At 45.6% G+C, this 26,036-nt stretch overlaps 1 protein-coding gene across 2 annotated transcripts in view; it reads left to right on the top strand.

The window, feature by feature from the left end:
* The window catches only part of RPS6KA6 (ribosomal protein S6 kinase A6), a 35,200-nt gene extending 32,779 nt beyond the window's left edge, over positions 1-2,421 (top strand). For both annotated transcript variants that reach the window (XM_072125828.1, XM_072125829.1), the window contains exon 22: positions 75-2,421. In XM_072125828.1, coding sequence (XP_071981929.1) covers positions 75-200 — 126 coding nt within the window. In that variant the 3' untranslated portion in view covers positions 201-2,421. The remainder of the gene's footprint in view (positions 1-74) is intronic.
* The last annotated feature ends 23,615 nt before the right edge of the window (positions 2,422-26,036 follow it).

Here is a 26,036-nt window from a genome sequence, read left to right as displayed (position 1 = left end):
CAGAGGGTCCTGTTCTGTGACGGATGTAGATGTCCTCGGCTTGCGCTGTAACCTCCTCTTCTTTCCCGTTGCAGGGAGCGATGGCCGCCACCTACTCTGCGCTCAATCACAAGACCTTTCAGCCGGTCCTGGAGCCGGTCGCGGCCTCTAACCTGGCGCAAAGGCGAAGCATGAAAAAGCGAACGTCTACGGACTTGTAGGGCGAAGCTGAGGAGGGAGGAGCTTAATTACTTGAATATTGTGTACAGGTGTCCGGGGGGAGAGGGTCATCCTGTGCTTCATCATTACTTCATTATCAGGGTACGGCACTGCACCCCCTCACCTGCGCCTGCTCCCAGGACTGTGTATATAGGGGAGCAGGGGGTCCCCCCATAGAGGGGGCTGCGCTCCTGATCTTGTCTCGTCACTGTGTACACCCCTCGCTGCAGTCGTAGATGATCCCGGGAGTGATGGACCCAGAACAACAAGTGCTTTATATAAGGTATCGGCCTGTGCTGCTGGTAGTCACCGGCCCGCCCTCCGGACCCCTGCACAAGACCTGGCTGTGGATTTGCTGTGCATTAATTTATGGGGGGCTTGTACATAGGTCGTGTGTGTGTGTGTGTGTCGCGCTCCGTTTCTAGGGATTGTACAAATTTCTGTCCTCCTTTTTTGATGTTATTTTATTCTGTCGGTACCGGGAGAGGGTTTTACCGTGGTGGGAAAGTTTTATATATTTTTGTAGAAATCAGAAACCAAAATAATAATGAGAGAGAGAAGGAATCCTGTCGGCTGCACGGAGGAGCCCTTAAAGGGGAAGGAATGGCGCCCGCCCAGTGGCTCATTAATGCCTTAGGAGGTGCCAATTTAAAGTCCCTACTAATTCTTAAAGGGGCGCAGAGTTTTCCTATGGTGAAGTTGTGGGGTTTGGGCAGAGCGGCTGCAATGCGTTTTGGTTAGACCTCTCCCCTTTAAATCTATGCATGGTCTCTGGTGACCCCCCCATGCGGCGGATTCCACCCCCCACAGCGGGAGAAACTTTGTTAAAGGGCAGTAATGTCACCCGGAGCTAACAATCAGATGGCTGGTGATGAACACTGGCCCTCTAGTCACATCCAGAGCTGCGGTCACTTATTGGCTTGTTTTTATGGTGAGGCTGAGATTTGTGTGCGCAGCTTTGGCTGTGGTAGGAGTATAAGCCGGATTTATCCTGTATAATAATGTAGCAGAGCGTTACCCCGTTGTGTGTCGGTCTGTGCCCCCGCAGTACCATTGGTGTCACGTAGGGGGTGGTAGATTGTAGTAGAGCTGAGGGTCTGTGTCTGGTATTGGACCCTCTCATGTGTTGGGGCACGGGGTTAGATCCTCCCCATTTACAGCAGTGTTATTCCATAGGCCCCTGGGGGTTGAGGTGTCTATGGGCCTGACCCCTGCATGGCTTCCTTTAGGTCATTGCTCACACAGCTGATGGACTTGTTACAGTGTATCAGTGCAGGAAACCCAGGTCTATAGAGTCTTAAAGGGGAATATCACCTTTATCACAGCAGGGACGAGCAGTCCCGGAGATGAGACTCCCTACGCACCCATACAGCACCCTGATGGGTGCTGTATGGGTCAATACATTCCCAGGATTAAATCCATGACCCACCTATAGAATTGGTCCTCAATATCATATTATTGGGGGTCCAGCACCCCACAGGTCAGATGTGATGGGTACAGACAGTGCCACTCTCTGCATAGTGGCTGATCTGAGTCACTGCAGCCTGGCTCCTGTACTATAACCTGCCTCGCCAAGATATTGAGGCTCCGTACCCAGCGCCCACCTACACCCCCCACTGTTGTGATGCCTCTGTTGTTTTACTATAATAAATAAAGGTGGAATTCCCCTTTAAGTAGCAAAATTCCCCAGATATAATTGTTCTAAGATAAGAAACCTTCAGTCCCTGCTGCGCTGTCGGCTGTAGATTCCCCGCGCTGCCCCTGTTGTTCCGTGTGATACTTGAACGATACATTAAGGGCTGCCTCCGCCTGTAGGTCTGATGGGTGTCGGAGGCTTCAATACTGTGAGTATCGGCGGTCGGTTTATCCGTGTAGTGAATTTGCTTGTCCTGCGTGTTGTCGCCCGGTGATTCGCCACCCCCCTCCATTGTCCTGTACGGTAGATTCTTCTGTGTTGTCTGTAGACGCTCCGTGTTTGGCGAAGAGCGTCGCCCCGGGGCGTTCAGCTGCGGCAGCCATCGCTTGGCTGGAGGACGGGACGGCTCGCTGGTGTCAGCCATGCCCACCCCGCCAACCCTGCAGCGTCCCCCGACTTGTGCCATGTTTGTATAAAGACGTCTTGTGATAGAGCAGTGAGGACACCTCTGCGTGTTTTTTATTTTATTTTATGGCCTTTTTCGTGCATGAGGCAGGAAATAACGCAACATAAATTATTTTTGTTAAAAAAATAAATAATTTAAAAAAAAAGTTACATGTAGCATCTTTATTTCCGCTCTTGTGGGCTCTACTAGAGTCCCGGTCCCCCTTCCTCCCCATGGTCTCTGATGGGGGCAGGGGGACACATCCTGCAGAAGTCCAGTTCTCTGGCTGTGCTCGGTCAGTTTGGCTTATGTGATAATTGTTGTTACTTTCCTTTAAGTCTTCCAGTTCTTCACTGTCCTCCAGTCATCGCCCGGGTCTCAGTGCTTTTTCTATGACTTTAGTCTGGTGCCGTCCGGTACAACGTGGCCCAGTGCACAGGTAAGTGTCATAAGGAGGTTGATGCCGCAGATCCTGTGTATTATTCCTGGGTGCAGTGTCCCCTCTGGCCTGTAGAGGGCAGTGTTATCCTGATACATTGTTGCTCTTTGGTTTTATTGTTTTTGGTTCAGTCCACAAGGAGAAGCTGGTGGATTTTGGGGCACACAGGGGGGCACTGATGATTCTGGGGTACAATGTGGACCCCACAGCCCGATCTCCTGTCCTATTATGTTCCTCCCTCATCACTTGTGATATTGCCCAAACACGATAACCCGTGAATCTGGCTGTGTCCTGGAGGAGAGTCCTCTGCACTTCTGCTGTAATATAAGGAAAACCTTCAATACCTGATCATAAATTATGGTAAATGCAAAGTCACCAATTCATCAGAAGTATTTGATTTCCATTATTTTTCCTAAGTGAAAGTGAAACCCAAAATAGTTCTGCTGATCCGTCCAATAGATGTGCCCAGAGCGGCAGCGCTGGGTGACTGATGCCCCCTCATTCTACTGCATATTCCAGACACAGGTAGTAGTGTCACGTAGTAACCAGAGCCCCTCTGAACTGCAGCTTCACAGGCTGTTACACTGTGCACCAGCACTTCCCTTTCATACTGTGTGAGATTACATCAGGCTGAAGGAGCAGGGGCGATGAGACAGTGTAACAGCCTATGACGCTACAGTATGGAGGGGCTCTGGTAAAACTAGGTTCATTAGCATAATTGTAAAAGTTGATTTTAGAAGGATGGAGGCCTCAGATAACACAGGTATGTAATGAGTAATGTCCCTGGTTTATCAGGATGGATTTTTATAGTGGATTTACTTTTTACAATTCATATTTGTCAAAATTTAGTCCATTGCAACGTCTTCAATATCCATGAAAGACCCACCAGCAGCGCCCTCTCATGGACAGTGTGGTTACTGCCTTATTATTGGCTTGTACCACTAGCTCCATCTGCTGGGCAGTGTGTATGCTGCAGGCAGGTGCAATGTGTAGTAAGGAGCATAAAATACCAGAGCTCCCTCTGGTGGACATACTGCATACTGCAGCCCATAATGTAGAGGTGCCTTGTACCGCGAGTTCTCTCTGGGGGACAGTGTGGATATTACAGCCATATGATGCATATGGTGATGCTCCCTACATGTTCCGCTTCCTTCTGAGTTGCTCAAAAATAATTTTCTGAAAATTAGCAGAAATAAGCGTTAAAGCGCCGGCGACAGTATTAATATCTTGCGTTTCTCCACCGTCGCTGCATCAATCTTCCACTTTCCTGTACAGATATCGCGGCGCGGAGCCTCAAGGAGCAGGAAGTAGAATTTACTTGATTCTTTAACTATCCTTAAAGGCAATTTTAATCAAATGAAGTGAATGCGGAGGTGTCTCTACTAACCCCCTCTGCAGACATGAGGTCACACTGCACTCCAGTGTATACAGCGCCACGGCTTAGGTCTGTGACTCTCCTGTGCAGGGGGGTGACCACTAGGGGGCGGTATGACACTGCTTCTGTCTACCCGAAAGCTGTCAGGTAGGAGCTGTAGTCTAGGTGTATGAATAGAAGGCCAGGACTGCAGTGAAGACTGACACAGATCAGTATAAGGGCTGCACCACTGCGCTGTATCCGAGGAGCTGGACATGGCGGTTAGCGGTGTGATGGATTGATCCCTCCTCCTACTACACGCGCCATTACCCCGGATAGATAAACTCTGCGCTTCACCTTTCCTCGTGTTGCCGCCTCATCGCCTCCAACCATCTGTCATGACCCCGAGCGCCTCTGAAATATGGAGACTTTCTATGTGATTGGGATTTATTCTCAGCCTCTTAATTTTCATACTCCAGTCACATCCAGAGCTGCATCCATACAAGGCTGAGTGAGCTCACAGCTTCTGCTGCCCCTGCTGGGTCCATGTCTGATTCTTCAGCTACAGGATGAGCAAGTCCAGTGTCCTATCAATCCATACGTCACAGTCCTGCTGCTACTAACATCTTACACAAAGGTCTGATTACACATGTCACTAACTACACTACCTTACACTGTAGGCACAGAGCACAGCAGTGTGAGGACACATCCCCAGTACAACCCTGGTATATAACTTCATATATCACAGTCCTGCTGCTACTAACTTACACCTAGCTGTTATTACACATCTCCCCGGGGACAATACATAACACTGGCAGCAGTCTCGGGGTCACTCCTCCTGACAGGTTCTGTTTGGGGCACATACAGATCTGGGTTGTTAAGTCTACAGTCGTCTCTGGATGTTCTGTATCGTTCCCCTATTAGAGCATAGTACATTGTGACGAAAGGCCAGCTCTGCATAGGGCGATGGTCGCATGTGTAGCTGTAGATGAGGCAGGGAGCCCCCACCCTCCTCCGGCCTCACAATCGTCTAATTAACAAGTTGCGGATGAGAAATCGTGGATTGTGAATATGAAAGAATCGGCCAGGCCCCGCCCCCTCATCCCAACAAAATTCTAACGACTTCATTAAGATATTTACCCTGTTCCTGCCTGGAAAGCCGACAACATAATCAGCAGCTAATTACCAGACGCTAAACAAGCCACCGCTACACGGAAAGGGCAAACCGGGCGAGAGTGGGGGGAGGTGATGGACGTCACGTCCCAAGACCCCGGAGACTGCATTATGTGCGCACACACGGAGCGGGACCACAGTCCTAATAAATCACCGGAAATTAGATCCTGTGGCAGGATCCACTGAACCGAGTGCTTCAGACACAAATACTATCCGATCCTACAGATCAGCCCTGACCCTATAATGTGTGCGACCTGTATCCAATCCTATAGAGCAGCCCGACCCTATAATGTATGAAACATGTATCCAATCCTACAGATCAGCCCTGACCCTTTAATGTGTGCGACCTGTATCCAATCCTATAGAACAGCCTGACCCTATAATGTATGAAATGTGATCCGATCCTACAGATCAGCCCTGACCCTATAATGTGTGCGACCTGTATCCAATCCTATAGAGCAGCCCTGACCCTATAATGTGTGCGACCTGTATCCAATCCTATAGAGCAGCCTGACCCTACAATGTATGAAACATGTATCCAATGCTATAGAGCAGCCCGACCCTATAATGTATGAAACATGTATCCAATCCTACAGATCAGCCCTGACCCTATAATGTGTGCGACCTGTATCCAATCCTATAGAGCAGCCCTGACCCTATAATGTGTGCGACCTGTATCCAATCCTATAGAGCAGCCTGACCCTACAATGTATGAAACATGTATCCAATGCTATAGAGCAGCCCGACCCTATAATGTATGAAACATGTATCCAATCCTACAGATCAGCCCTGACCCTATAATGTGTGCGACCTGTATCCAATCCTATAGAGCAGCCCTGACCCTATAATGTGTGCGACCTGTATCCAATCCTATAGAGCAGCCTGACCCTACAATGTATGAAACATGTATCCAATGCTATAGAGCAGCCCGACCCTATAATGTATGAAACATGTATCCAATCCTACAGATCAGCCCTGACCCTATAATGTATGTGTATAATGCAGAACACGATATTGATTAGAAATTCTCCTTATTTCCCCCTAATCATTGGTTGTAGAATCCTATAAAACTCAGGACTCGGGTACTTGTCCTCTGCTTTCCCTTCCACCTCTAATTTTCTTTCTGCTGCCCGGTCCTGCTTCCTGCTGCCTTGTCCTGCTGCCTTGTCCTGCTTCCTGCTGCCCGGTCCTGCTTCCTGCTGCCCGGTCCTGCTTCCTGCTGCCCTGTCCTGCTTCCTGCTGCCCGGTCCTGCTTCCTGCTGCCCATGCCCTGCTGCCCTGCGCCCACTTCCTGCTACCCTGTCCTGCTTCTTGCTGCCCCACATCCTGCTACACCTCACACCCGCTTCCCTGTCCTGGTTCCTACTGCCCGTTCTGCTTCCTACTACCCCGCGCCCACTTCCTGCTGCCTTGTCCGTCTTCCTGCTGCCCTCTCCTGCTTCCTGACGCCCCGTGCCCGCTTCCTGCTGCTTGGCTCCATGATTTTCTGTCCATTCCGGATGCGTTTCTGTGGTGAAATTCAGCCCAGGTGCCAGTGGATACAGGAGGGGTTTTGCCGCATGTTGTGTACTTCCCCTTTAAGTTGCTGCTCTGCCGCTCGAAGCTTCTCCTAAGACTATGTGAAGTGTTTAGGAAAACCCAGGGGGCGCTCCGGAGGCCGTGCTCCTGGCACTGCGCATAATCCGCCTCTGTGTGCCACATCAACGTCCCCTTGTGATAAGACGTGATCCGAGCTCAATAAATCCATTATCCATCTGGGAATGTGTCCGGGCGGCAAATGCCAAACCTGTTAACCCCTTCATGGCCAATGACCATGAAAAATCAACATCCTCCCCTCTGAGCATCACTATAGTTATAAAGATGTAAATACTGACACACTGTGACGCAACACTGACCACAGCAGAATATATCTATTATATATTGGGGGATGAGTTCTGTGCAAATAGTGCGGTCACTTTGTAAGTCAGACAGGACCCTAACACTGCTGTGCACTTGGCTTTTTGGATAGGATGGTGGCGCTCTGCTGCAGTAACTCAGTGATGACAGTGACGTTGCTCAGGTTTGCATTACTGCCCACTCTTTATGTGGATCCTAGCATCACTATAGATGGGACTCTCCAGTTTCCAACAGTGCATCAAGTGATTCCAGTAAAGAGCAGACATTGGGGCACATTTACTTACCCGGACCCGCAGAGTTCATTGAAAGTTCATGTCCAGCGATAATGCACTGTGCCGCGATTCACTAAGATCGTGCGCCCGATATCCTGCATGTGTCTCTTCCCCGCTCAGGTCCCCGGAGTTCACCTTCTTCTTCCTGGTGCATGTAAGTGCATTGTCTTGCAACACAATTTTAAAGTTAAATCCTGCGCTCAGTCCAAATCACCGCCCCCCACTTTGCGTCGTATGGAAGCAGCACTGCTGCGCCACAAAAGGCTCGCATGCGCCAAAATCCTAGTGCAGACACTTGTTAAATACCTGTACAGGCCATGTACATCCCTGAAAAAGGTGTACAGTCTGACGAAACTGACCAGTGCAACCCTTAGTAAATGAGCCCCAATGCATTAGAGAACACATCTACCAGTGGAGAAGTTACACAATGGACCTGCAACTGGCACATACAGCTGAGCTGCTATCACATAGTTCTGTCAGATGAGTTTAATTGCAAAGTTTAAAACTTTTTTTTCTCTTTTTAGAAATGTTACTGTTTAGAGCTACTTTATCCAACTACAGCAGATCTCACATTATAGAGGAAAGATCAGCAGCAGCACATTACAACAGTAGAGAGGATCGGCCACAGCACAGATTATGGGGAAGATTATTTACAGCAGATCACAGCATATAGGAGAGGAAAGATCATCTACAGCAGATTCCAGCACATGGTATAGGGAGGATTGTCTACAGCAGATCACAGAACTGTATAAAGGTAGGTTCATCTACAGCAGATCACAGCACATAGGAGAGGAAAGATCATCTACAGCAGATCACAGCACATAGGAGAGGAAAGATCATCTACAGCAGATCACAGCACATAGGAGAGAAAAGATCATCTACAGCAGATCACAGAACTGTATAGAGGGAGAGTCATCTACAGCAGATCACAGCACAGGGTATAGGGAGGATTGTCTACAGCAGAACACAGAACTGTATAGAGGTAGGTTCATCTACAGCAGATCACAGCACATAGGAGAGGAAAGATCATCTACAGCAGATCACAGCACATAGGAGAGGAAAGATCATCTACAGCAGATCACAGCACATAGGAGAGAAAAGATCATCTACAGCAGATCACAGAACTGTATAGAGGTAGGTTCATCTACAGCAGATCACAGAACTGTATAGAGGTAGGTTCATCTACAGCAGATCACAGCACATAGGAGAGAAAAGATCATCTACAGCAGATCACAGCACATAGGAGAGGAAAGATCATCTACAGCAGATCACAGCACATAGGAGAGGAAAGATCATCTACAGCAGATCACAGCACATAGGAGAGGAAAGATCATCTACAGCAGATCACAGAACTGTATAGAGGTAGGTTCATCTACAGCAGATCACAGAACTGTATAGAGGGAGAGTCAACTACAGCAGATCACAGCACAGGGTATAGGGAGGATTGTCTACAGCAGAACACAGAACTGTATAGAGGTAGGTTCATCTACAGCAGATCACAGCACATAGGTGAGGAAAGATCATCTACAGCAGATCACAGCACATAGGAGAGAAAATATCATCTACAGCAGATCACAGCACATAGGAGAGGAAAGATCATCTACAGCAGATCACAGCACATAGGAGAGGAAAGATCATCTACAGCAGATCACAGCACATAGGAGAGGAAAGATCATCTACAGCAGATCACAGCACATAGGAGAGGAAAGATCATCTACAGCAGATCACAGCACATAGGAGAGGAAAGATCATCTACAACAGATCACAGCACATAGGAGAGGAAAGATCATCTACAGCAGATCACAGCACATAGGAGAGGAAAGATCATCTACAGCAGATCACAGCACATAGGAGAGGAAAGATCATCTACAGCAGATCACAGCACATAGGAGAGGAAAGATCATCTACAGCAGATCACAGCACATAGGAGAGGAAAGATCATCTACAGCAGATCACAGAACTGTATAGAGGTAGGTTCATCTACAGCAGATCACAGAACTGTATAGAGGTAGGTTCATCTACAGCAGATCACAGCACATAGGAGAGAAAAGATCATCTACAGCAGATCACAGCACATAGGAGAGAAAAGATCATCTACAGCAGATCACAGAACTGTATAGAGGTAGGTTCATCTACAGCAGATCACAGAACTGTATAGAGGTAGGTTCATCTACAGCAGATCACAGCACATAGGAGAGAAAAGATCATCTACAGCACATCACAGCACATAGGAGAGAAAAGATCATCTACAGCAGATCACAGCACATAGGAGAGAAAAGATCATCTACAGCACATCACAGAACTGTATAGAGGTAGGTTCATCTACAGCACATCACAGAACTGTATAGAGGTAGGTTCATCTACAGCAGATCACAGCACATAGGAGAGAAAATATCATCTACAGCAGATCACAGCACATAGAGGAAAGATCATCTACAGCAGATCACAGCACATAGGAGAGGAAAGATCATCTACAGCAGATCACAGCACATAGGAGAGGAAAGATCATCTACAGCAGATCACAGCACATAGGAGAGAAAATATCATCTACAGCAGATCACAGCACATAGGAGAGAAAAGATCATCTACAGCAGATCACAGAACTGTATAGAGGTAGGTTCATCTACAGCAGATCACAGAACTGTATAGAGGTAGGTTCATCTACAGCAGATCACAGCACAGGGTATAGGGAGGATTGTCTACAGCAGAACACAGAACTGTATAGAGGAAGGTTCATCTACAGCAGATCACAGCACATAGGAGAGGAAAGATCATCTACAGCAGATCACAGCACATAGGAGAGGAAAGATCATCTACAGCAGATCACAGCACATAGGAGAGAAAATATCATCTACAGCAGATCACAGCACATAGGAGAGGAAAGATCATCTACAGCAGATCACAGCACATAGGAGAGGAAAGATCATCTACAGCAGATCACAGCACATAGGAGAGGAAAGATCATCTACAGCAGATCACAGCACATAGGAGAGGAAAGATCATCTACAGCAGATCACAGCACATAGGAGAGGAAAGATCATCTACAGCAGATCACAGCACATAGGAGAGGAAAGATCATCTACAGCAGATCACAGAACTGTATAGAGGTAGGTTCATCTACAGCAGATCACAGAACTGTATAGAGGTAGGTTCATCTACAGCAGATCACAGCACAGGGTATAGGGAGGATTGTCTACAGCAGAACACAGAACTGTATAGAGGTAGGTTCATCTACAGCAGATCACAGCACATAGGAGAGGAAAGATCATCTACAGCAGATCACAGCACATAGGAGAGAAAATATCATCTACAGCAGATCACAGCACATAGGAGAGGAAAGATCATCTACAGCAGATCACAGCACATAGGAGAGGAAAGATCATCTACAGCAGATCACAGCACATAGGAGAGGAAAGATCATCTACAGCAGATCACAGAACTGTATAGAGGTAGGTTCATCTACAGCAGATCACAGAACTGTATAGAGGTAGGTTCATCTACAGCAGATCACAGCACAGGGTATAGGGAGGATTGTCTACAGCAGAACACAGAACTGTATAGAGGTAGGTTCATCTACAGCAGATCACAGCACATAGGAGAGGAAAGATCATCTACAGCAGATCACAGCACATAGGAGAGAAAATATCATCTACAGCAGATCACAGCACATAGGAGAGGAAAGATCATCTACAGCAGATCACAGCACATAGGAGAGAAAATATCATCTACAGCAGATCACAGCACATAGGAGAGGAAAGATTATCTACAGCAGATCACAGCACATAGGAGAGGAAAGATTATCTACAGCAGATCACAGCACATAGGAGAGGAAAGATCATCTACAGCAGATCACAGCACATAGGAGAGGAAAGATCATCTACAGCAGATCACAGCACATAGGAGAGGAAAGATCATCTACAGCAGATCACAGAACTGTATAGAGGTAGGTTCATCTACAGCAGATCACAGAACTGTATAGAGGTAGGTTCATCTACAGCAGATCACAGCACAGGGTATAGGGAGGATTGTCTACAGCAGAACACAGAACTATATAGAGGTAGGTTCATCTACAGCAGATCACAGCACATAGGAGAGGAAAGATCATCTACAGCAGATCACAGCACATAGGAGAGAAAATATCATCTACAGCAGATCACAGCACATAGGAGAGGAAAGATCATCTACAGCAGATCACAGCACATAGGAGAGGAAAGATCATCTACAGCAGATCACAGAACTGTATAGAGGGAGAGTCATCTACAGCAGATCACAGCACAGGGTATAGGGAGGATTGTCTACAGCAGAACACAGAACTGTATAGAGGTAGGTTCATCTACAGCAGATCACAGCACATAGGAGAGGAAAGATCATCTACAGCAGATCACAGCACATAGGAGAGAAAATATCATCTACAGCAGATCACAGCACATAGGAGAGGAAAGATCATCTACAGCAGATCACAGCACATAGGAGAGGAAAGATCATCTACAGCAGATCACAGCACATAGGAGAGGAAAGATCATCTACAGCAGATCACAGCACATAGGAGAGGAAAGATCATCTACAGCAGATCACAGAACTGTATAGAGGTAGGTTCATCTACAGCAGATCACAGAACTGTATAGAGGTAGGTTCATCTACAGCAGATCACAGCACATAGGAGAGAAAAGATCATCTACCGCAGATCACAGCACATAGGAGAGAAAAGATCATCTACAGCAGATCACAGAACTGTATAGAGGTAGGTTCATCTACAGCAGATCACAGAACTGTATAGAGGTAGGTTCATCTACAGCAGATCACAGCACATAGGAGAGAAAAGATCATCTACAGCACATCACAGCACATAGGAGAGAAAAGATCATCTACAGCAGATCACAGCACATAGGAGAGAAAAGATCATCTACAGCAGATCACAGAACTGTATAGAGGTAGGTTCATCTACAGCAGATCACAGAACTGTATAGAGGTAGGTTCATCTACAGCAGATCACAGAACTGTATAGAGGTAGGTTCATCTACAGCAGATCACAGCACATAGGAGAGAAAAGATCATCTACAGCACATCACAGCACATAGGAGAGAAAAGATCATCTACAGCAGATCACAGAACTGTATAGAGGTAGGTTCATCTACAGCAGATCACAGCACAGGGTATAGGGAGGATTGTCTACAGCAGATCACAGAACTGTATAGCGGGAGGTTCATCGTCAACAGCGGTAGATAATCTACTGAGGATCACAAAACTGTGTAGAGCTATCTAAAATAGATCACACCATAGTGTAGATGGGAGATCATCTACAGCAGATCACAGCACAGTGTATGGGGAAGATCGTCTACGGCAGATTACAGCACAGCCTAGTAGGAAATTAATCTACAGCAGATCTCAACACAGTATAAAAGGATATCAGCTACAGAAGATCAGAGCACAGTCGATGGGGAAGATCACAGCACAGTGTAGATGGGAGATCATCTACAGAAGTTTACTGTACAGCATAGAGAGAAGATCATCTATAGCAGTTCACAGTACAACATACTAGGAAATTCATCTACAGCAGATCTCAACACAGTGTAGATGGAATATTATCTACAGAAGATCACAGCACAGTCTATGGGGAAGATCATCTACAGCATGGAGGAAAGATAATTTAAAGCAGATCACAGCAAAGAGAAAAGATCATTTAAAGCAGATCACAACACAATGTAGAGGGAAGATCATCTACAGAAGATCAAAGCACAGTTTATGGGGAAGATCTTCTGCATGAGATCACGGCACAGTGAAGAGTGAATATCATCTATAGAAGATCAGAGCACAGTCTATGATGAAGATCATCTATAGAAGATCAGAGTACAGCATAGGGGGAAGACCATCTATAGCAGATGTCGACACAGTGTATATAAGGTATCATCTACAGAAGATCAGAGCACAGTCTATGGGGAAGATCATCTACAGCAGAGCACAGCACAGCATGGAGGGAAGATCATCTACAGCAGATGAGAGCACAGTTTGTAGGGAAGATCTTCTGCAGCAGATCAAAACACAGCATAGAGGGAAGATCATCTACAACAGTCTATCTCCTAGTTGTATAACTTTATAAATTTTTTCCAGTGTGGACAAACTCCATCTTGGTTGTATTAACCCCCGATGCATCTTCACTTCGTCCAGAACCTGTGACATTCTGTAGACGTCTTACATGAAGATTTGTAAATTGCAGCTGTGGATACTTTTTTTTTTTTCTTCCCCAAACTTGCCCCATAAACATGGAGATTCCTGAATATGTCAGCGTTTCGGGGTAGAGGCGCGTTGTGTTCCTCGGCAGTGACGGCGCCATGCAGCTACATAAATAGACATAAAACCCCCATAAAAACCCTGAAATATGGCGAGCAATTAAAATGCAGAAAAATGGAGAGAAAATTTGCTGTTTTGTTTTATCTTTACTGCCGCAAAGTGGAACCCTAACAATAATTTATTGCGTTTCGTGTCTCGACAAGAAAGCTGCGCAGATGGAGACACCTAATTACCGCCGCTGCATACCGCCATAAAAGAAACACATTATACCTGAGACAGAAGCGCATGCTAAACACCTTAACCCCCTGATATCACAGGGCGACAGGCATCTCCATCACTGCAGGGGGCGCCATTGCATCACTACAGGGCATCATCAGAACCAAAACCACAGGAGCTGACAATTTAACCTCTACAGAAAATACAATGTATAACGTTGTACATCCAGAGCTGTAATCATATTATAGACTCTAGTCTAACCCAGAGCTGTATTCATAATTCTGCTTTATGCTACAATCACATATATAATTCTGCTGCTACATTGATCTTCTGCGTCCTTCTCCACTCACAGTCAGAGCTGCGTACGTAAATCTACTGTTGTGTCCTGTTTTATACTCCAATCACATATAAAGCCCCTTCTAAAATCATATCCATTGTTCAAGTCGTAGTTCTTCTGGAGTCCCATGTTTTATACTCTAGTCACTACTCAAGCTGCATTCTGTGGCACTATATATAGAAGTCATTTAGCTCCAGCGTGTGAGATGTCTGACCCTATAGCCAAGATCTGACAAGGACCGAAGTGTTTGCATTCACTGACAGCAAGCAGAGATCTCAGAGATGATCTCGGGATCAGAAGATGGGGAATAAGCAGAGGTGGAAGTCGCGATGTGCTGCAGAGTGTTTTATTGTGTACATCTAGGACTGTGGTCAGTGACACCTCCTGCGCTGATCGTATCTCTCTCCCTCCAAGTCAGTAAATAGGGGCCCAGAAACTGGCATTGGCAACGACAGCATCCCCCCAAATCTCATGAAGATCGGCTTCTCGTCCCCCAGGTGAAGGGAAGAAATCTCCTCCGACACATCCGACTCTTCTTCACTCTGCTCCAGCGTCTCCATAGGGGAAAACTGCGACAGAAGGAGAATCATCAGAGGGTAGATATTACAGCACAACCCTAATGCTCAGATTACCTGTCCTGTATAATACTCCAGAGCTGCACTCACTATTCTGCTGCTGGTGCAGTCACTGTGTACATACATGACATTACTTATCCTGTACTGATCCTGAGTTACATCCTGTATTATACTCCAGAGCTGCACTCACTATTCTTCTGCTGGTGCAGTCACTGTGTACATACATGACATTACTTATCCTGTACTGATCCTGAGTTACATCCTGTATTATACTCCAGAGCTGCCCTCACTATTCTGCTGCTGGTGCAGTCACTGTGTACATACATGACATTACTTATCCTGTACTGATCCTGAGTTACATCCTGTATTATACCACAGAGCTGCACTCACTATTCTGCTGCTGGTGCACTCACTGTGTACATACATGACATTACTTATCCTGTACTGATCCTGAGTTACATCCTGTATTATATCCCAGAGCTGCACTCACTATTCTGCTGCTAGTGCAGTCACTGTGTACATACATGACATTACTTATCCTGTACTGATCCTGAGTTACATCCTGTATTATACTCCAGAGCTGAACTCACTATTCTGCTGCTGGTGCAGTCACTGTGTACATACATGACATTACTTATCCTGTACTGATCCTGAGTTACATCCTGTATTACATCCCAGAGCTGCACTCATTATTCTGCTGCTGGTGCAGTCACTGTGTACATACATGACATTACTTATCCTGTACTGATCCTGAGTTACATCCTGTATTATACTCCAGAGCTGCACTCACTATTCTGCTGGTGCAGTCACTGTGTACATACATGACATTACTTATCCTGTACTGATCCTGAGTTACATCCTGTATTATACCCCAGAGCTGCACTCACTATTCTGCTGCTGGTGCAGTCACTGTGTACATACATGACATTACTTATCCTGTACTGATCCTGAGTTACATCCTGTATTATACTGCAGAGCTGCACTCACTATTCTGCTGCTGGTGCGGTCACTGTGTACATACATGACATTACTTATCCTGTACTGATCCTGAGTTAGATCCTGTATTATACCCCAGAGCTGCACTCACTATTCTGCTGCTGGTGCAGTCACTGTGCACATACATGACATTACTTATCCTGTACTGATCCTGAGTTACATCCTGTATTATACTCCAGAGCTGCACTCCCTATTCTTCTGCTGGTGCAGTCACTGTGTACATAAATGACATTACTTATCCTGTACTGATCCTGAGTTACATCCTGTATTATACCCCAGAGCTGCACTCACTATTCTGCTGCTGGTGCAGTCACTGTGTACATACATGACATTACTTATCCTGTACAGATCCTGAGTTACATCCTGTATTATACTCCAGAGCTGCACTCACTATTCTGCTGCTGGTGCAGTCACTGTGTACATACATGACATTACTTATCCTGTACTGATCCTGAGTTACATCCTGTATTATACTCCAGAGCTGCACTCACTATTCTGCTGCTGGTGCAGTCACTGGGTACATACATGACATTACTTATCCTGTACTGATCCTGAGTTACATCCTGTATTATACTCCAGAGCTGCACTCACTATTCTGCTGCTGGTGCAGTCACTGTGTACATACCTGGTATGACTCGTTTGCAGAGAGGAAGGTTCTGGAAGGTTTGTGGTTTTTCCTGGGTCCTCTCGGTCTTTTGAAGCTAAGGTGATATGTCAGTAGGGGTTCGGTAAGTAAAGAACCAAAGATGGAGTCTACAACTAAAAACGTGAGGGTGAGAATACTGAGCACCACAGAATTAATGCTGTGGGGGGGGGGGGGGGTGTGATCACATGACCCGGGCAGTGACCCCCAGGAATATAATCACCAGCGTCACATGACACTTACCAGCCGTCTCTTTCTTCTCTTCAGGTAAATCTTCTCTGACATCGATCCCCTCATCAGATGCCTCATAAAACTCCTCGTCCTCCTTCTCCTTGACGAGTCTGATGTCCTCACTACAAGGTGAAAAATCCCTTTAAAATTCAAGGCAAATTAGGATATTTAAAGGGATGGTAATTATTGTGACCTGTCTGTGTCTGATCTATAACCTCATATAATTTTTTTCATATTCAACACCTCTGTTTGCTGTCAGTGACTGTCAAACGTTTGCATTCAGACTCAGTATTGCTGATGTTGTGTATTTGTTACATTGTATCAGTGAAGACTGCAGCAGCAGACAGCGAGATGTCTCTACATGAATGGTAAAAGCTCTCATGTCCTGGAGCTTCATGGGGTATCTACAAAATCACACAAGGCTTAGACACATGAGTGTCCCCCACAAACTTCAAAAATATCTCCCAAAACTTAATGATACCTCAGCTGAGACTCCATGATTGCAACTCGAATCTAACACACATCCAGGAATTGATGTCATATACTGCTGACTGGTGACATCATTACATTCCAAATGGAACTTCACCAGCAGAATAGTGAGTGCAGCTCTGGAGTATAATACAGGATGTAACTCAGGATCAGTACAGGATAAGTAATGTCATGTATGTACACAGTGACTGCACCAGCGGCAGAATAGTGAGTGCAGCTCTGGAGTATAATACAGGATGTAACTCAGGATCAGTACAGGATAAGTAATGTCATGTATGTACACAGTGACTGCACCAGCAGCAGAATAGTGAGTGCAGCTCTGGGGTATAATACAGGATGTAACTCAGGATCAGTACAGGATGAGTAATGTCATGTATGTACACAGTGACTGCACCAGCAGCAGAATAGTGAGTGCAGCTCTGGGGTATAATACAGGATGTAACTCAGGATCAGTACAGGATAAGTAATGTCATGTATGTACACAGTGACTGCACCAGCAGCAGAATAGTGAGTGCAGCTCTGGGGTATAATACAGGATGTAACTCAGGATCAGTACAGGATAAATAATGTCATGTATGTACACAGTGACTGCACCAGCAGCAGAATAGTGAGTGCAGCTCTGAGATATAATACAGGATGTAACTCAGGATCAGTACAGGATAAGTAATGTCATGTATGTACACAGTGACTGCACCAGCAGCAGAATAGTGAGTGCAGCTCTGGGGTATAATACAGGATGTAACTCAAGATCAGTACAGGATAAGTAATGTCATGTATGCACATAGTGACTGCACCAGCAGCAGAATAGTGAGTGCTTTGGGGTATAACATGATGAGGCATCTGTATAGGAGGTTCTCATGTTCTCCTGTATCGCAGGGTGCATCACTCTTCCTCCTCGTTAGGACAGCTGGTCAGAGTCGCCCCCTATCTGTCACTAGTACAATGACCAGGGATGAAGAATCTATCGGGACGACATCTGACAAGACTCATCTACTGGTGACAACCACAAGGAGCACACAGAGGACCCCAGCAGGACTACAGCAGGACCCCCGGTGACGTCTAGCACTGCTGCATGAGACGTGCGGCTCCTTACATACTACAATGTTGTTTTCCGCAGCGAAGAGAGACTATAAATGACTTTTAGAGTAGAATAAACCTCTGATCTGCACATACAGTTTTTTATTGAAGTGAATATTTAAGCAATGCACATCAGAGCCCAATCCTTCCAGAACATCACTGGACTCCAGACAGAACCTGATATAAGTCAATTCTGGTCATAGAAATGGCAACAGAGACTTAATATATATCACCAGGAGTTACCATTCAGTATCCACCCGCCACCTGCCATTAATGCACAGAAATTCCCTTAAAGTCACTGTATGATGCCGATATTTTTTAGCTGCAGTATGAAACATTGAGACATTTCAGATCTGCCAGGGGCTGTTAATAGCTCTTATCTGAGGAGAGGTGCGAGCACTGAAAGATAGAAGGATGTACAATCTGTAGTGAGCTCCCCCTAGTGGTGGTGTATAATCTGTATGTAGTGAGCTCCTCCTAGTGGTGATGTATAATCTGTATGTAGTGATCTCCCCCTAGTGGTGGTGTATAATCTGTATGTAGTGATCTCCTCCTAGTGGTGGTGTATAATCTGTATGTAGTGATCTCCCCCTAGTGGTGGTGTATAATCTGTATGTAGTGATCTTCCCCTAGTGGTGGTGTATAATCTGTATGTAGGGATCTCCCCATAGTGGTGGCTGTATACTCTGTATGTAGTGAGCTCCTCCTAGTGGTGGTGTATAATCTGTATGTAGTGATCTCCCCCTAGTGGTGGTGTATAATCTGTATGCAGTGAGCTCCTCCTAGAGGTGGTGTATAATCTGTATGTAGTGATCTCCTCCTAGTGGTGGTGTATAATCTGTATGTAGTGAGCTCCCCCTAGTGGTGGTGTATAATCTGTATGTAGTGATCTTCCCCTAGTGGTGGCTGTATAATCTGTATGTAGTGATCTCCTCCTAGTGGTGGCTGTATAATATGTATGTAGTGATCTCCCCCTAGTGGTGGTGTATAATCTGTATGTAGTGATCTCCCCCTAGTGGCGGCTGTATAATCTGTATGCAGTGAGCTCCTCCTAGAGGTGGTGTATAATCTGTATGTAGTGATCTTCCCCTAGTGGTGATATATAATCTGTATGTAGTGATCTCCTCCTAGTGGTGGTGTATAATCTGTATGTAATGATCTTCCCCTAGTGGTGGTGTATAATCTGTATGTAGTGATCTCCCCCTAGTGGTGGTGTATAATCTGTATGTAGTGATCTTCCCCTAGTGGTGGTGTATAATCTGTATGTAGTGATCTCCTCCTAGTGGTGGTGTATAATCTGTATGTAGTGAGCTCCCCCTAGTGGTGGTGTATAATCTGTATGTAGTGATCTCCTCCTATTGATGGTGTATAATATGTATGTAGTGAGCTCCCCCTAGTGGTGGTGTATAATCTGTATGTAGTGAGCTCCCCCTAGTGGTGGTGTATAGTCTGTATGTAGTGAGCTCCCCCTAGTGGTGGTGTATAATCTGTATGTAGTGAGCTCCCCCTAGTGGTGGTGTATAATCTGTATGTAGTGAGCTCCCCCTAGTGGTGGTGTATAATCTGTATGTAGTGAGCTCCCCCTAGTGGTGGCTGTATAATCTGAATGTAGTGATTCCCCCCTAGTGGTGGTGTATAATCTGTATGTAGTGATCTCCCCCTAGTGGTGGCTGTATAATCTGTATGTAGTGATCTCCCCCTAGTGGTGGCTGTATAATCTGTATGTAGTGAGCTCCCCCTAGTGGTAATGTATAATCGGAATGTAGTGAGCTCCCCCTAGTGGTGGTGTATAATCTGTATGTAGTGAGCTCCCCCTAGTGGTGGTTGTATAATCTATATGTAGTGAGCTCACCCTAGTGGTGGTGTATAATCTGTATGTAGAGAGTTTCCCCTAGTGGTGGTGTATAATCTGTATGTAGTGATCTCCCCCTAGTGGTAGTGTATAATCTGTATATAGTGATCTCCCCCTAGTGGTGGTGTATAATCTGTATGTAGTGAGCTCCCCCTAGTGGTGGTGTATAATCTGTATGTAGTGAGCTCCTCCTAGTGGTGGTATATAATCTGTATGTAGTGATCTCCCCCTAGTGGTGGTGTACAATCTATATGTAGTGATCTCCTCCTAGTGGTGGTGTATAATCTGTATGTAGTGATATCCCCCTAGTGGTGTACAATCTGTATGATGTGATCTCCTCCTAGTGGTGGTGTATGATCTGTATGTAGTGATCTCCCCCTAGTGGTGGTGTATAATCTGTATGTAGTGATCTCCTCCTAGAGGTGGTGTATAATCTGTATGTAGTGATCTCCTCCTAGTGGTGGTGTATAATCTGTACTTAGTGATCTCCCCCTAGTGGTGGTGTATAATCTGTACGTAGTAATCTCCCCCTAGTGGTGGATGTATAATCTGTATGTAGTGAGCTCCCTCTAGTGGTGGTGTATAATCTGTATGCAGTGAGCTCCCTCTAGTGGTGGTGTATAATCTGTATGTAGTGATCTCCCCCTAGTGGTGGTGTATAATCTGTATGTAGTGATCTCCCCCTAGTGGTGGTGTATAATCTGTATGTAGTGAGCTCCTCTTAGTGGTGGATGTATAATCTGTATGTAGTGATCTACCCCTAGTGGTGGTGTATAATCTGTATGTAGTGATCTCCCCCTAGTGGTGGTGTATAATCTGTATGTAGTGAGCTCCCCCTAGTGGTGGCTGTATAATCTGTATGTAGTGATTCCCCCCTAGTGGTGGTGTATAATCTGTATGTAGTGATCTCCCCCTAGTGGTGGCTGTATAATCTGTATGTAGTAACCTCTCCCTAGTGGTGGCTGTATAATCTGTATGTAGTGATCTCCCCCTAGTGGTGGTGTATAATCTGTATGTAGTGAGCTCACCCTAGTGCTGGTGTATAGTCTGTATGTAGTGAACTCCCCCTAGTGGTGGTGTATAATCTGTATGAATTGAGCTCCCCCTAGTGGTGGTGTATAATCTGTATGTAGTGAGCTCCCCCTACTGGTGGTGTATAATCTGTATGTAGTGAGCTCCCCCTAGTGGTGGTGTATAATCTGTATGTAGTGAGCTCCTCCTAGTGGTGGTGTATAATCTGTATGTAGTGAGCTCCCCCTAGTGGTGGATGTATAATCTGTATGTATTGAGCTCCCCCTAGTGGTGGTGTATAATCTGTATTTAGTGAGCTCCCCCCAGTGGTGGTGTACAATACGTATGTAGTGATCTCCTCCTAGAGGTGGTGTATAATCTGTATGTAGTGATCTCCTCCTAGTGGTGGTGTATAATCTGTACGTAGTGATCTCCCCCTAGTGGTGGTGTATAATCTGTACGTAGTAATCTCCCCCTAGTGGTGGATCTATAATCTGTATGTAGTGAGCTCCCACTAGTGGTGGTGTATAATCTGTATGTAGTGATCTCCCCCTAGTGGTGGTGTATAATCTGTATGTAGTGAGCTCCTCTTAGTGGTGGATGTATAATCTGTATGTAGTGAGCTCCCCCTAGTGTTGGTGTATAATCTGTATGTAGTGAGCTCCCCCTAGTGGTGGTGTATAATCTGTATGTAGTGAGCTCCCCCTAGTGGTGGCTGTATAATCTGTATGTAGTGATTCCCCCCTAGTGGTGGTGTATAATCTGTATGTAGTGATCTCCCCCTAGTGGTGGCTGTATAATCTGTATGTAGTGACCTCTCCCTAGTGGTGGCTGTATAATCTGTATGTAGTGATCTCCCCCTAGTGGTGGTGTATAATCTCTATGTAGTGATCTCCCCCTAGTGGTGGTGTATAATCTGTATGTAGTGAGCTCCCCCTAGTGCTGGTGTATAATCTGTATGTAGTGAGCTCCCCCTAGTGGTGGTGTATAATCTGTATGTAGTGAGCTCCCCCTAGTGGTGGTTGTATAATCTATATGTAGTGAGCTCACCCTAGTGGTGGTGTATAATCTGTACGTAGAGAGTTTCCCCTAGTGGTGGTGTATAATCTGTATATAGTGATCTCCCCCTAGTGGTGGTGTATAATCTGTATGTAGTGAGCTCCCCCTAGTGGTGGTTGTATAATCTATATGTAGTGAGCTCACCCTAGTGGTGGTGTATAATCTGTACGTAGAGAGTTTCCCCTAGTGGTGGTGTATAATCTGTATGTAGTGAGCTCACCCTAGTGGTGGCTGTATAATCAATATGTAGTGATCTCCTCCTAGTGGTGATGTATAATCAGTATGTAGTGAGCTCCTTCTAGTGGTGGTGTACAATCTGTATGTAGTGAGCTACCCCTAGTGGTGGTGTATAATCTGTATGTAGTGAGCTCACCCTAGTGGTGATGTATAATCAATATGTAGTGATCTCCTCCTAGTGGTGGTGTATAATCTGTATGTATTGAGCTCCTCCTAGTGGTGATGTATAATCTGTATGTAGTGAGCTCCCCCTAGTGGTGGCTGTATAATCTGTATGTAGTGATCTCCTCCTAGTGGTGGTGTATATTCTGTATGTAGTGATCTCCCCCTAGTGGTGGTGTACAATCTGTATGTAGTGATCTCCCCCTAGTGGTGGTGTATGATCTGTATGTAGTGATCTCCCCCTAGTGCTGGTGTACAATCTGTATGTAGTGAGCTCCCCCTAGTGGTGGTGTATAATCTGTATGTAGCGAGCTCCCCCTAGTGGTGGTGTATAATCTGTATGTAGTGAGCTCCTCCTAGTGGTGGTGTATAATGTGTATTTAGTGAGCTCCCCCCCAGTGGTGGCTGTATAATCTGTATGTAGTGATCTACTCCTAGAGGTGGTGTATAATCTGTATGTAGTGATCTCCTCCTCGTGGTGGTGTATAATCTGTATGTAGTGATCTCCCCTAGTAGTGGTGTATAATCTGTATGTAGTGAGCTCCCTCTAGTGGTGGTGTATAATCTGTAGGTAGTGATCTCCCCCTAGTGGTGGTGTATAATCTGTATGTAGTGAGCTCCTCTTAGTGGTGGATGTATAATCTGTATGTAGTGAGCTCCCCCTAGTGGTGGTGTATAATCTGTATGTAGTGACCTCTCCCTAGTGGTGGCTGTATAATCGGTATGTAGTGATCTCCCCCTAGTGGTGGTGTATAATCTCTATGTAGTGATCTCCCCCTAGTGGTGGTGTATAATCTGTATGTAGTGAGCTCCCCCTAGTGCTGGTGTATAATCTGTATGTAGTGAGCTCCCCCTAGTGGTGGTGTATAATCTGTATGTAGTGAGCTCCCCCTAGTGGTGGTTGTATAATCTATATGTAGTGAGCTCACCCTAGTGGTGGTGTATAATCTGTACGTAGAGAGTTTCCCCTAGTGGTGGTGTATAATCTGTATATAGTGATCTCCCCCTAGTGGTGGTGTATAATCTGTATGTAGTGAGCTCCCCCTAGTGGTGGTTGTATAATCTATATGTAGTGAGCTCACCCTAGTGGTGGTGTATAATCTGTACGTAGAGAGTTTCCCCTAGTGGTGGTGTATAATCTGTATGTAGTGAGCTCACCCTAGTGGTGGCTGTATAATCAATATGTAGTGATCTCCTCCTAGTGGTGATGTATAATCAGTATGTAGTGAGCTCCTTCTAGTGGTGGTGTACAATCTGTATGTAGTGAGCTACCCCTAGTGGTGGTGTATAATCTGTATGTAGTGAGCTACCCCTAGTGGTGGTGTATAATCTGTATGTAGTGATCTCCCCCTAGTGGTGGTGTATAATCTGTATGTAGTGAGCTCCTCTTAGTGGTGGATGTATAATCTGTATGTAGTGAGCTCCCCCTAGTGGTGGTGTATAATCTGTATGTAGTGAGCTCCCCCTAGTGGTGGTGTATAATCTGTATGTAGTGAGCTCCCCCTAGTGGTGGTTGTATAATCTATATGTAGTGAGCTCCCCCTAGTGGTGGTGTATAATCTGTATGTAGTGATCTCCCCCTAGTGGTGACTGTATAATCTGTATGTAGTGAGCTCCCCCTAGTGGTGGCTGTATAATCTGTATGAAGTGAGCTCCTCCTAGTGCTGGTGTATAATCTGTATGTAGTGATCTCCCCCTAGTGGTGGTGTATAATCTGTATGTAGTGAACTCCCCCTAGTGGTGGTTGTATAATCTATATGTAGTGAGCTCCCCCTAGTGGTGGTGTATAATCTGTATGTAGTGATCTCCCCCTAGTGGTGACTGTATAATCTGTATGTAGTGAGCTCCCCCTAGTGGTGGCTGTATAATGTGTATGTAGTGATCTCCCCCTAGTGGTGGTGTATAATCTGTATGTAGTTAACTCCCCCTAGTGGTGGTGTATAATCTGTATGTATCAGTTGCATTAGATTGGTGTTCTAGTCCTATAGATGGTTATTGATTAGTCCATCACTGATCGCTGCTGATGACAACACATATTTGGAGGTCTCCTTTATCTTTCTGCGCTCAAATTGCTCCACCCCCCTCAGCCTTTTCCTCCCGGCTGGGATATGAGGTGATATATTGGCAGATGTTCACATTTTGCTGATTTTAGGAACTGTCAATGATTTTGGCTGCTGAGACTAGTGGATCTACAGCTTCTCCCATGTAAAACTTTCCACAAATAATTCTCTGAGATCCCCTCCTACTATCATGTATGATGTGTGCAGTCTCATGTGTAATGTGTGATGTCACAGCAGCTGTTTGGAGGGGGGGGGGGGTACTGGGACTGCTGTCATCGGCCCAGACATTCTTTTTAATATGAAAGGGACCTTGTCCCTGGAGTCTCAGTATCCCACCATCAATTATGGATACTGTATGGTACTGTTACTGTATTGGCTGCAGGGAGTTTGCCGCATTTGCTACAGTACCATCACTGCTTGTATTGGCTACTGTGGGTCACTGTTACAATATTGACTACTGTGGGACCCAATGGCTATTTGATACTGTGTAGTCCCAGTGACTATACTGGCTTCTTTTGGGGCAATTTACTGTTATGGCTACAGTGCAATATTTGTAAATATATCAGCTACATTGGGGATCTGTTACTATATTGGCTACTGTGGTACCCATGACTTTTGGCTACTGTAGGAGAACTGTTACCATATTGGCTACTGTGGGGCCGCAGTCACTATTTTGGCTTCTGTTGGGCTTTTGTTACAATATTGAATAAAATGTTGCCCTGTGACTTTATTGGCTTCTGTCGTGGCACTGTGACTATATTGGCTACTGTGATGGCACTGTGACTTTATTGGCTACTGTGGTGGCACTGTGACTTTATTGGCTATTGTGGTGACACTGTGACTATATTGGCTACTTTGGTGGCACTGTGACTATATTGGCTACTGTGGTAGCACTGTGACTTTATTGGCTACTGTGGTAGCACTGTGACTATATTGGCTACTGTGGTAGCACTGTGACTATTATTGGCTACTGTGGTAGCACTATGACTATATTGGCTACTGTGGTAGCACTGTGACTATTATTGGCTACTGTGGTAGCACTGTGACTATATTGGCTACTGTGGTAGCACTATGACTATTATTGGCTACTGTGGTGGCACTGTGACTATTATTGGCTACTGTGGTGGCACTGTGACTATTATTGGCTACTGTGGTGGCACTGTGACTATTATTGGCTACTGTGGTGGCACTGTGACTATTATTGGCTACTGTGGTAGCACTGTGACTTTATTGGCTACTGTGGTAGCACTGTGACTTTATTGGCTACTGTGGTAGCACTGTGACTTTATTGGCTACTGAAGGGGTTTAATAGGGATCACTAGAGAATCAAGAGATGAGTATTCAGTTTGCGATGAGAAGGTGGAGGAGATGATGATGAAGTAAAGAACCC

This window comes from Engystomops pustulosus, chromosome 9 (assembly GCF_040894005.1).
Source record: "Engystomops pustulosus chromosome 9, aEngPut4.maternal, whole genome shotgun sequence".
NCBI lineage: Eukaryota > Metazoa > Chordata > Amphibia > Anura > Leptodactylidae > Engystomops > Engystomops pustulosus.
This window is presented reverse-complemented; position numbering and strand designations above follow the sequence as displayed.